Source organism: Telmatherina bonti (assembly GCF_933228915.1).
Source record: "Telmatherina bonti genome assembly, chromosome: 7".
Classification (NCBI taxonomy): domain Eukaryota; kingdom Metazoa; phylum Chordata; class Actinopteri; order Atheriniformes; family Telmatherinidae; genus Telmatherina; species Telmatherina bonti.
Window position 1 is genome coordinate 39407229 of NC_136625.1, and position 13480 is coordinate 39420708.

The 13480-nt window shown below is 46.0% G+C and overlaps 1 protein-coding gene across 1 annotated transcript in view; it reads left to right on the forward strand.

Moving 5' to 3' along the window:
- Positions 1–13480, forward strand: part of rnf31 (ring finger protein 31) — a gene marked incomplete at its 5' end in the record, with an annotated part of 187664 nt that overhangs the window by 22414 nt on the left and 151770 nt on the right. Inside the window, 5 exons of the mRNA XM_079243922.1 lie at positions 4150–4356; positions 4431–4604; positions 4974–5072; positions 12057–12146; positions 12430–12544. Of these exons, the coding sequence (XP_079100048.1) occupies positions 4150–4356; positions 4431–4604; positions 4974–5072; positions 12057–12146; positions 12430–12544 (685 nt within the window). The remainder of the gene's footprint in view (positions 1–4149; positions 4357–4430; positions 4605–4973; positions 5073–12056; positions 12147–12429; positions 12545–13480) is intronic.

Sequence of the window (13480 nt, forward strand, 5' to 3'; positions counted from 1 at the left end):
TCTCCTCATTCTTTGATTTCAACCTGCATCACGATTACTAAGTTCTTGTTGGATTTATGCATTCGCTCACTGATACAGTGCCCAAATCTTCTAAACAAAGTCAAACTGATCAACTCGCTGAGGATTTTTCTTATCACAGCGATGATAGCCAGGGCTCTGCTAATGCTAATGCCGCCACCTAAACTTTCCACGGAAGATCTACTCAAGCATATCTCAGACACAGTAGCAGCTGAAGCGCGGTGCACTGAATCAACCACGAATGAAGCATTTACTAAGTTAGACTTCTCCCTAAATGCCAAAATTGATAATGTCATCAAGCGTATCGAGAATGTGGCAGCTGCCGATGAGACTCTTGCCTCCGCGCAAGCCGAGGCGGAGTTTCGTATCTCTGGCTTAGAGGTCGACGTAACTATGCTGAAGAAAAAAGTGGCCGAGTTGGCTAAAGCAAACGCGCAACTATCGGACAAGATTATGGACATGGAGAGCCGTTCAAGGCGCGATAGCATTTGGCTGCTGAACCTAAAGGAGCTGTAGAAGGAGAGGACCCTACTTCCTTTTTCCAACGCTTCTGAAGTTACCAGTCACTCCATAGACCAATGCGCCCCGCGGGCTGGGTGTGCCCACAGATGGCAACCCTCGGGCGGGGGGGGGGGGGGGTGAAAAGAGGAGAGGGGCTAAAGTGGGAATCACTTTAGCAATGAGCTTTGATGTATGAGGCTAGCTGCAGGTTACAAGCTAGCTTAGCAGCTCATGGTGCTAGCTGCTGAGTTAGCAGTGATTGGGATTGACTATGAATGGCTGTAAGGCACTTGTTTTGAGGTTGCCGTAGCTTAGCACACCTAGCCTAGCGGGTGGTTAGTCAGTCAAAGCTGTTAGCTCTGAGGCTGATGCTAGCACTAGCTTAGCCAGATACAAGATGGCCTAAAGGACTCGATAATGGGCAATTTGGAGGGAAAGAATTGAGCATGAGCTTTAGCAAGCATCAGTCGTTCAATGCTAATGTTAGTCTAACTGATGCTAATGCTATTTTAGCAGATTACAAAATGGCTAACAGGAGGAAAGACAAAATGGCAGATAGCCATGTGGTCTTAAGACCCTCAGTTCTGGGGAACTTTGAGGGACACAAAGGAAAGGAGAGGAGGAGATGAAGGTAATGAGAAAATGACTGAAATTGGCAGTTCTGTGGTCCATACACAGGCACAAACGTGAGATCAACTCCCACGGTTATGACTGGAGTTTAGAAAGGTGACACAGATAGCCAAACAGTCAATTTCAACAGGTTTGCAAAACAATAAGCTTAATTTTCACTCCAGAAATGAGATAAATGGAGATAAATGGAGATAAACTCAGAACCAAATATAAACAAAATAACAAAACCAGCAGCAACAAAACAACACAGATAAAAAGGGAGATAGCAGCTTCCCGCTTTCATTAGCTAGACCATTAGCTAATATGGTCCCTTAACAATAGTAAAAGAAATTACGCTCTTTAATAGCTAAACAGTACCTACATCAGCAATGTGCAAATGTGCTAATCAAGTTTTATTATCTATAATTGCGCTTGTCATTATCTCTGCCCAGACACAGAAGCCTCTTATTTGGCACTGTTTTCGGTAACAGCGAGGAGTCCTCTTTAATCCTGCGTAGTTCTGGAGGCCTTTGCAGACTGGGTCCTGCAGCAGGCCTTGGTTCTGTAGAGACGATCCTTCTGGTAGAACCAGTTACATCGACGGTTTCAGGTACCTTAAAGGGTTTCCAGGTACACAAACAGCTAACCCTTGTGAAGACTTGCCGGACACACAAACAACAAGCTTCAGGAAGAAATGCCGGATACACAAACAGCAAATCTTTGTTGGATCCAATGGGGTCTTGACTCGTCCAGCAAGGAAAGGCAGATACAGTGGCAATGTGCCTCCAATGCATGAAGCAGTGGAAAGACAAGGTGGTCTTTGTGATTGGGGTTTTTAAAGTCTCAGTGATGTCGGTGAGAGACCCTGCAGTAAAAGTGGGCCCTCGGCCAATTAGAGGTGCCATTGTCTTACACCCCTCTTTTCACACCTAGGTGTGAATGGCTGGGCATGCTGGGATTTGTAGTGAGACTCAGGGACCTTTGTTTCCTGAGCCATGCGGCCGAAGGCTTTGTGGGGTGGTACGGTCCCAACACAGGTGTTTGGGTAATCTCCATCATGACTGCCGCCCACTCTGCATCACCCTTGATACTCCGCCAGCAGTTTGACTCGCGAGGAGAGCATTCAACCTGGTCTGCTGATCTTGTCCAAAGGAATATACGTTACAAAGGATTGTGATTGCTAAAGTTTACATGGAGTTTACAGATGTGGCTTTAATCTCTTTATATACTCCAAATGTTGATCTGATAACAAAGAAAACACATTAACTTTCTGGTTTTAAGTTAATAGTGGGCACTGATTTCAAAGCTGTGGTGGACCAGATCTAGTCTTTCTGGAAAGTTACATCAGAAAAATGATACTGCTGCGCTTCGCACTTGGGTTGAGGAAGCTGGGGTGGAAGATCTTTGGTATACGCTCAGTCCTAGTACCAAAGATTTTACACATTAATCAGCTAGACATAAATTTTTCCCTCATTGATTGTATAGCTGCTTTCACAGTATTATCAGTATCACCCATATGCCTTTTGCTCTTTCTGATCACAAGGCAGTAGTCTTCCACCCCCGCTCATGTCCCTATATGGTGTTTTAATGCAACACTCCTTCGCAGTGAAGAGTTCAGAACAGTTTATTACTGAATTTACCTTATTAATGTCAACAAAAGCTCTGTAGATGATCCAAGGACTCTGTGGGATGCCGTTAAAGGTTTTATTCCCAATTATGCAATAAGTTATGCTTCTCATGTTAAAAAACCACACTCTTCCAGACTGCAAATTTAACAAGATAAACTTGCTGTTTTTGATGATCTCCTGCAGCTATCCTTTGATGAGGAGATTGCTTCTGGTTATGACCTAATCAAGAAAGAAATAAATGACATTCTTAAACACCGTGCAGAATTTTTTATACACGAAATGCGACGACTTCGACGACTATTTCAATGGGGCCAGACTGAGCCATTTACTTGCACTCCGGCTGAGGACTGACGAACATTTCTCTGATATCTCTTCTATCAAATCATCTGATGGCTTATATTAAACTGAGCCTGCACAGGTTAATTCTGTCTTTCGCTCTTTCTGTAGTAAATTATGTAGCTGTGATGCACCTGTGAGGATTTTCTTAAACAGGCACACCTGTCCAGACTGCCGAAGGAGGATTTGTTCAGTCACAATAATTGAGCTAAAGGATTCCGCCTTAGGTATGTGCCGTGGTAAATGTCCGGGCCTGAACGGGATTTCTCTGAGTTTTACACCACTTTCTGGGATCAGTTTCTGGGAACAGGTGGGAGGTAGAATGGCTGGTCTACTGGTGAACTGGTCCTGACCCAGGACTGTGATGAGGGAAGGTGACTTCTATGCAGACCCTTCACACCCTGCACACACTCTGTTGAAACGTCTCCCACCTGGTAGGCTGCTTGGAGCCCAGTACGCTGATGCACATTCACACACCTCCATGTCACCATGTTAGAGAAAATACCAAGAACCAATGTTGATTGCTGCTTTCCCTTATCTCTAGTGTGTATTTATGTTTATTTATCTAACTCTTTCCCTCTTGTTTTAGAGATTATTTTTGTCTTATCTTTAATGTAAGTACAACTCACCACCAGAGTCAAATTCCTTGTTTGTTGCCCAAACATGGTGAATAAAGTGGTTGTGACTGTTCCTCCAGGGGCCCAGCTTACTAGCCAATCAAAAGGTTACACCATTAATATAAACCCTAACATCCACAGTACCTCCATGGCAAAGAAATAAAGTTTTCCTTTCAGAACACAAATCCAACATCCACTGACATAATCCACATTAACATCCCACTAACAAAATATTTATTTAATATAATTACATCAGTAATTTACATTCACACACCACAACTACCAACATTTAAAATGCATCAGCAGCACTGTGAAAAGGGTTACATCAGGAGACTTGGGGAAGACTGACAGGTGGTTAGTTTGACAAAGCAGGAGGGAATAAATGTCCATTTCCTTCCTTCCAGCTTAGTTTCTGAAGGCGTTGTGGTCCTGTCTTCCAGCGGACATGTCGCCGGCTGCTAGCTGTGTATGATCTTCCCAGCTGGGGTCGCTGTGAGCTGGCGCTGTCCCTACTTCTGGAGCAAAGTGCATCGTACTCTCTAGAAGATGTAGTGCAGGCGGTACGAGAGTCCCACGACAGGGAGTTCATTAAGAGAGTTTTAGCCAAGGAGTGCCCGATCTGCCTGTCTGTTTTCCCGCACAACAAGGTATGAAGCCCTGAAGTCGAGCCGGACAAAAGGAGTGAAACCCTTTCTGACGTCTTCCCTCGCTGCTTTGGCAGATGCAGTCGCTGACATCGTGCCAGTGCTCTGTGTGCTGTGGCTGCTTCCAGCAGCACTTCACCATTGTCGTAAGGGATAAACACATCAGAGACATGGTCTGTCCTGTCTGCTGGGAACCGGACATCAATGATCCGGAACACCTCAACAGCTACTTCTCCACCCTGGATATCCAGGTAGGTAGAGAGTCCCCATCAGACCCTTCCCTTCACCTTCGAAGCGTTGGTGCTCCAACAGCAAGTTAAGAAGCTGCGGGTGGGCTTTATCCATCAAGATATTATGTTCAAAACCCATAATTTTCCATCAGCACCAGTCCTCCCAGTCATTATCTAAGTCTGTCTTTTTCTACAAGGGGCCACATGAAGGAAAGCCTTAACATTACTAGTATCATTTAAAACCAAAGGACGGCTCTATATTTCTGTTTCTGCCTGAACTCTCAAACATTGTCGAACCATTTGGTGCTCTGAGCTGGAGGAACCAGAACAGGTCAGCCAGAGGACCGTCTCTTTTTCCTTTCTCAGACACGTTTCCTGTCTCTTCTACAGCTGAGAGAGTGTCTGGAACCGGAAGTCTACGAGCTGTTCCACAAGAAGCTGACTGAGCAAGCTCTAATCAAGGACCCCAAGTTCCTCTGGTGCTGTCACGTGAGTACACAAGCAGTCAACAACAAGCAACAACTAATCAGCTCTTGTACACTTCATATCCAGTGCTTTCACTCAGGGCCATTTTCAACCCATGAGAGCTTCTTAAAAACAAAAACCTCAAACGTCACCTTGTCAAAAAATTGCTGGTAAAATAAGATTTTTTCCACTTTAGGTGAGTCAGTCAGCCTGAAATACAAATACCAAAGAAAAATTATGATATGAGAAAGTGGCACAATCTGATGGACAAATATAAAAAGGTTGGTCGTCCAAATAAAATTTCAGAATAAAGGAATCATTTATTCATGTAAACAAAATGATCTTGTCAAGATTTGTAGAGGTCAGGGGACCCAGTTGCAGGAGCAGAGAGGCAGGAGGCAGACCGGATGCATGAAACGCGGTTTGACCTAAACGGTAGACAGAACGGGAAAATCACGGATGACCAGAGACAAGGATACACATGAAGCACACAATGAACCAGTGGGAACAGAAACCAAGGGGTATAAATACATGGAAACAGAACAAGACGCAGGTGTAATGAATCAACGAATCAAGTCCAGGAGAACTTAATGGGAAAGCAAAAACAAGAAATGAGGAAACTAAACAGTAAGACTACAAAATAAAACAGAAACTGGAAGGAAAAACACAAGACAAGCTCTGCATCATGACACATCTAAGAAGGGAAGTTATAGGCAGTCAGCAGCTACAGTGGCTTGGGTGTCACAGGATCCCTTCAAAACCGATGCGGTCGGCGCCCAACCAGAAGGGCAGTGGGTCGATTCCAGGCTTCCTCTGACTGCATGCCTAAGTGCATTTGGACACTGAAGCCTGCATCGTACCCCTGTGTGTGTGACCTACTGGTGTGTGTGAATGTGTGATATTTAGTGCAAGGCACTTTGAGTAGCCAACATGACTGGAAAACATCATTTACGTACATTTCCATTTCCTATGGAGCGATGGCAGGTCCCGGACTGCACCTGTGTTTGCTTGGGCTTGATTCTGGCTACTTGTGGCACCTATAACTAAGAAGCAGTCCATACAAGTGTCTTGTGGACTACAAGTGGTCAAGGTTTCAGCTGTGGCTTGGATAACAGTAAGTGTAATATGGGCCAAAAGTGTATATGAGGAACCAGCCAAGACTTTACAGCAACTTCCTCGTGGGCTAAATGTGTATGTCATGTAACCAGTTCCACTCTGCAGGTGGTTCCCAGTTTACTAAAGCATCGGAACTATGCACTACTGGTCCTATTATATCAAGCACGATCATCCGTTCAGACAACTGGTTAACTGGAAGTTATTTTCCTGCTACATTACGTTTTTGTACACAGTATCAGTGTCAGACTAATATAGAAGACACTGGCTCAAATCTTACTTGGTTTGGGAAAACCAACAGTGGTATCGCACATCCCAGTAAAAGCACAAACCAGACTGCAGAAACAAGTACTCTACGTTTATGTACACCCTCTCTCATTTTATCAGTTTACCTCTGAAAACCATCCAACGTTGTAGGAAATACTGATGGGAGGTGTGCAGTGGTGTACTGGTTTCTCATGAAGTGGGTGAACCCTCAGTTCATCTTCTTCATCTTCATCTCCTGCCGCTTATACAGGGTCGGGTCGCGTGGGCAGCAGCCTAAGCAGGGAAGCCCAGACTTCCCTCTCCCCAGCCACATTTGCCAACTCTGCGGGGGGGATCCCGAGGCGTTCCCAGGCCAGCCGAGAGATATAATCCCTCCAGCGTGTCCTGGGTCTTCCCCGGGGTCTCCTCCCAGAGGGACGTGCCTGGAACACCTCACCAGGGAGGTCCAGGAGGCATCCTGACCAGATGCCCGAGCCACCTCAACTGGTTCCTCTCGATGCGGAGGAGCAGCGGCTCTACTCTGATCTCCTCCTGGATGACCGATCTCCTCACCCTATCTCTAAGGGAGAGCCCGGCCACCCTGCGGAGGAAACTCATTTCAGCTGCCTGTATACGAGATCTCGTTCTCTCGGTCATGACCCACAGCTCATGACCATAGGTGAGGGTAGGAACGTAGATCGACTGGTAAATTGAGAGCTTCCCCTTCTGGCTCAGCTCCTTCTTCACCACGACAGACCGGCGCAGAGTCCGCATTACTGCAGACGCCGCACCGATCCGTCTGTCGATCTCGCGCTCCATCCTTCCTTCACTCGTGAACAAGACCCCAAGATATTTAAACTCCTCCACTTGAGGCAGGACCTGACTCCCGACCCGGAGAAGGCAATCCACCCTATTCCGGCTGAGGACCATGGTCTCAGATTTGGAGGTCCTGATTCTCATCCCAGCCGCTTCACACTCGGCTACAAATCAGTCAAATGAGAGCTGGAGATCACGACCAGATGAAGCCAACAGGACCACGTCAACTGCAAAAAGCAGGGACCCAAACCTGAGGCCACCAAGCCGGATCCCCTCAACACCTCAGCTGCGCCTAGAAATTCTGTCCATATAAATTATGAACAGAATCGGTGATAAAGGGCAGCCTTGGCGGAGTCCAACCCTCACCGGAAACTAATCCGACTTACTACCGGCAATGTGGACCAAGCTCTGACACCTGTCGTACAGGGACCGGACAGCTCATACAAGGGGGTCCGGTACCCCATACTCCCAGAGTACCCCCCACAGGAGCCCCCGGGGGACACGGTCAAATGCCTTCTCCAGGTCCACAAAGCACATGTAGACTGGTTGGGCAAACTCCCATGCCCCCTCCAGGACCCCAAAGAGGGTATAGAGCTGGTCCACTGTTCCACGACCAGGACGAAAACCACACTGTTCCCCCTCAATCTGAGATTCGACTATCCGGTGAACCCTCCTCTCCAGGACCCCTAAATAGACCTTACCAGGGAGGCTGAGGAGTGTGATTCCCCTGTAATTGGAACACACCCTCCGGTCCCCCTTCTTAAAAAGGGGGACCACCACCCCAGTATGCCAGTCCAGAGGCACTGTCCACGCAATGCTGCAGAGGCGTGTCAGCCAGGACAGCCCCACAGCATCCAGAGCCTTAAGGGGTGGATCTCATCCACCCCCGGGGCCTTGCCGCCAAGGAGCTTTTTGACTACCTAAGTGACTTTAGCCCCAGAGATAGGAGAGTCCACCCCTGAGTCCACCAGCTCTGCTTCCTCATCGGAAGACGTGTTGATAGGATTGAGGAGGTCTTCAAAGTCTTCCCTCCACCGACCCATAACGTCCCGAGTTGAGGTCAGCAGCTCCCCACCTCCACTGTACACAGCTTTGACAGCTTAGTCGCCGGATGATGGACCAGAATCGCCTCGAAGCCGTCCGGAAGTCTTTCTCCATGGCCTCACCGAACTCCTCCCAGGCCCGAGTTTTTGCCTTGGCGACAGCCGAAGCCGCATGCCACTTAGCCTGTCGGTACCCATCAGCTGCCTCCAGAGTCCCACAGGCCAAGAAGGCCCAATAGGACTCCTTCTTCAGCTTGACGGCATCCCTCACTGCTGGTGTCCACCAACGAGTCCTGGGATTACCGCCACGACAGGCACCAACGACCTTACAGCCACAGCTCCGGCTGGCCACCTCAGTAATAGAGGCACTGAACACAGCCCATTCAGACTCAATGTCCCCCGCCTCACTCGGGACATGGTTGAAGCTCTGCTGAAGGTGGGAGTTGAAGCTCGCTCTGACGGGGGACTCAGCCAGACGTTCCCAGCAGACCCTCACAACACGTTTGGGCCTGCCAGATCAGACCGGCTTCCTCCCCCACCATCTGAGCCAACTCACCACCAGGTGGTGATCAGGTGACCTGGAACCCTCAGTTCATCGCCCTTTTTAAAAATTAAAAATTAAAGAAAAGAAGCCCAGAAAAAGTGAACATTAAGATTACTCATTAGTTCACCTCATAAATGCATCAGTAAATCTGCGCATTGTCACATAACTTCTGCTCTTCAGCTTCAGGGAGGAACAGTTATGAAATGACTAAACCAGTACAGCACACAGACTGGAGAGAGACAGCCTTATAGACATAATTTTGTGTTATGTCAATGTTCAGGCTGAAGTTAACACAGCTGATGGCTAACTGCACCGGTATAGCATCGCTAACATTAGCTGCGTATACCCTGGACTACACCACTGGAGGTGTGTGATGATGAGTTGTGATCAGCTCATATGTCTTTCTGGGAAGTGAAGGCAGCTGGCCTTCGTGTCCTGCTGAGACCTCTTTTACAGGATAATACAGTCTTCACACCTGCTCTAACCTTGTTTTACTGCTATACTTAGAGCTTGAATCAGAGGCAAAGGGACTTCTTTATCTCTCTTGACCCTCATCCAAAAGGCTTCTTCCTGTTCATGTCAATGCCAGCATCACATGGAGGCAGAAACATGGACAGATGAAGACCTGAACACCACTTGAGCTGAGTTATGCATGGGGTTCAGCAGTCCACCTGCTCATGGGCGCTCTATTGAGACGATAATATGCACATTTTGGACAAAGAAGACAGATGTTTGGAGAGAGGAGTGAAAGAAGCCATGAACTTCCTCTTGGCATTGCCTGTTCTTTCTGCCTCCTGTCTGAACGGACTCCCCAGAACAACTGGCAGGATTCTGGAGACATGCACGCCTACCTTAGAGTTGTCAGAGTCCAGAACCTGCTACTGGACCTGAGGATTAAGCCAAGATAGGAGGTGTGAGACGACAAGTTCTGACCAGCTTCTAGGTCAGGGTGGGCAACTCCGATCCTTGAAGGCCGCAGTCCTACAGTTGTTTCTGGGTTTCCCTGCTGCAAAACACCTCACTCAAATCAATGGCTAATTAGCAGACTAGTGCAGCTTGTGTGTCAGGTGTATTGCAGCAGAGAAACATTTGCAGGACTGCAGCCCTCGAGTTGCCCACCCCTGTTCCAGGTCTTTCTGAAAAGTAGCACCAAGTGAAGCTAATTCCAGGTAAACTTACCTGGAACACAACAGAAAATTTAAATGGGCATTTCATCCTTAAAGAAATTTAGAAAGTAGTCTTAGGAAGTTGTAATATAGAGTACTTTACTACTCTGACTTAGGCGTAGTAACTTCAGATATACAGCAAGTTCAACTCTGCACCCTTGAAGATTTTTTTTTGCACTCTGAAGGTTGAATCTACGGTACAACTGGAATGGCAGCAGTGGAAGCGGTTTGCCGGATCGCTTGGAAAGGAGCGCCAGTTATTGGAAATAATAGAAAATGTTTTTGAAAGAAACCAAAACTTTATTTGTTCAAACTAAAGTGATGGTGGTGAGAATATATTGAACTTCCTGTTCCTGTGTGTTTTTTTTTTTGTTTGTTTAAATAGTTTAAAACAAAATGTAAATAATTAAACTTGTGACATAGAGGAGATCCCAGAAACTGATGTTTCAGTGGCCAAAGAGGACCTGAACAAATAAAATACCATAAACTCTATAACTAAAACAGGAAAACACTAGAATTAGCTATGCTAGCATTTAGTTACTTTTCAGATATCTTCATCTTTATTATTTATTGCTACTGCTATATTATTGGATGGCAGATCACTGAGAACTTATTTGGTTTAATGTGCTTTCTGTTATGGACTGTCAAATGCTATCATTGTTTCTGCAAAATAAATCTGTTGAAGCGGCCATGTTTCCGTGTAGTATGCTAGACTTCAAAACTTAGCTATGAATTTTATTTTGTAGTTTTTCCTGTTTAGTTCCCTTGGTTCTTGGTTAACTTCATAGATATCCTGTTCATTGAGTTCACCTGGTCTTGTTTCAGTTCATTCCGTTCACCTGTTTCTTGTTTGGTTTTCCTGTGTATTTATACCACTCAGTTTCACTCCTTGGTGGTTGGTTCATTTGTTAGTTTTGCCCTCATCTTGTCCTGGAATAAATCTGTCTGAGTTCTGCATGCTGGCTTCCCGCATCTCTGCAATTGGGTCCACACCACATCTCCACTGCTTTCGTGACAGCATCCACATTTTGGCCTGATCATTTTGATTTCTTACCGCCTGAGATTTATAAACTTATAAATGAACACTTATATTATCCAACCGGGCCATTGATCTGTTTGGGAATTAGAAGGTATCTTCAACAAGCGGTTTTCTTTCTCTACCTGACTGCTATGTTACTGCAGCATGTTAGCTAACAACGTCAGTTCAATATTTTACAAACTTAATAAAAGATGTCTTTAGAAAGTAAAGACGTGCAGGAATCTGTAAATATGAAATAACACCACAAAAACAAGCAGCTGCTAAAATGCAGAACATTTACAAATGTTCGACAGTAGAAGGTAAAAAGTGAAACTGAGCAGGTTTCCAGGTGTTTAATAGAGGTGTTACCAGGTAAATATGTCAGGAAGCCAAAGGCTGATGATGATGGACACCTCTATCAATGGTCAGAGTCCGGAGAATCCAGAGATATATCCCACATCCACCTGAAAAACTCCATGAGTTTCTGTCCCACAGCGACAACGCAGACATCTCTGCAGTCTGGAGAGTCTCTGCTTTCATATGACGCCATGCTTGTGTGGAGAAATGATCCGAAGCTCTGAAGTGAAGCGTGATGTTCTGGTGGTTTTCCAACCTGTCCCATTTCATGGAGTTGGAACTGTGCTTGTTCAAGTGTTTTAGCTGAGTGCTGCCTGTTAGGACTGCTGGATCGGTGAAACATCTTCTGGACTGTAGTATCTCATGCTGTCTGCTGTACAGTGGGGTCTCCTCGAGAAGAGGTTAGACACAGGTGTCCTCAGGTCTAAAACACAAACAACTGGCAGATGGCAAGGCTCAGGACACACATTATGGCTACGATGGGTCAGTGACACTCCTTACCAGTCAATTTAAAGCCTGACAAGCTTGAAATGTTTTTAAGAGACAAAGCGAGGTCCATTTGCCTACCAGGACCTGGATGGCTGAGAAGCTCCACTAACACATCACAATATTATCAAACCCAACAGTATAGCTACATTAAAGCGCATTCTGAATAAAATGAGTAGATTTTTTAAAGGGTCTTCTGTCTTTTTGTTGTCTTCTCAGTGCTCGTATGGATTCATCTATGATGGCGACCAACTGAAAGTCTCTTGTTTCCAGTGTCGAAACAGTTTCTGTGCTCAGTGTAAAAAGCCTGTGAGTATGAGCTGTTCTTCCTCCTTTTATTTCATTCAGAAACCTTCCCTTTGGTGGATCATCTGTTCTTTGTATTGATGCTTCTTGGTAATAATTCTTCTACTGTTGGAAAACTAAAACATCGAACCAACCAGCTCGTCACAGACTAGTGTCAGTTTCCCTCTTCAGCTTGATGCTAAGTTTTCTTTCATCACACTGAATGAACCAAACTAAAGACAGATAAACTGCCACCTAAGCAGCTGCCAGTGCTGCAGTGTGTGTGTGTGTGTGTCTGTTTGTACAGTGGGAACCACAGCATGCAGGTCTGTCCTGTGAACAGTACCAGTCCTGGAAGAGAGAGAACGATCCGGAGTACCAGAGACAGGGTCTGGCTGGATACCTGCGAGACAACGGCATCAGTAAGCACACAGTTCAGCTCATCTTTGTTTGTTTAGCAACAATTTAACACATTTTACAAACACAGTCTAATCTGTTATCATCCAGTTATGACCCAGTGAACACCAATCCATAGTACCGTCCACCGCTTAACACCAATCCTTAGAACCATCCACCGGTTAACACCAAACCATAGTACCATCCACCGCTTAACACCAATCCTTAGAACCATCCACCGGTTAACACCAAACCATAGTACCATCCACCGCTTAACACCAATCCTTAGAACCATCCACCGGTTAACACCAATCCATAGCACCATCCACCGGTTAACACCAAACCATAGTACCATCCACCGCTTAACACCAGTCCTTAGAACCATCCACCGGTTAACACCAATCCATAGCACCATCCACCGTTCAACACCAATCCATAGTACTGTCCACCGGTTAACACCAATCCATAGTACCGTCCACCGGTTAACACCAATCCATAGTACCTTCCACCGGTTAACACCAATCCATAGTACCGTCCACCGGTTAACACCAATCCATAGTACCTTCCACCGGTTAACACCAATCCAGAGGACGGTCCACCGGTTAACACCAATCCAGAGGACGGTCCACCGGTTAACACCAATCCATGGTACCATCCACCGGTGAACAACAATCCATAGTACCATCCACCGGTTAACACCAATCCATGGTACCATCCACCGGTTAACACCAATCCGTAGTACCATCCACCAGTTAACACCAATTCATTGTACCATCCACCGGTTAACACCAATTCATAATACCATCCACAATGATCTGATTTATAACACCCGGCATCATTTAAACTTATTCATAACACAATGAGCCAGCTAAGGGTCAGACCTTCTTCTTCATGCAATCCTCTATCCTGAGCTGCACAAGGAGACACCCATCATAACCAGAATCAGGAAGGTAAAACTGAAT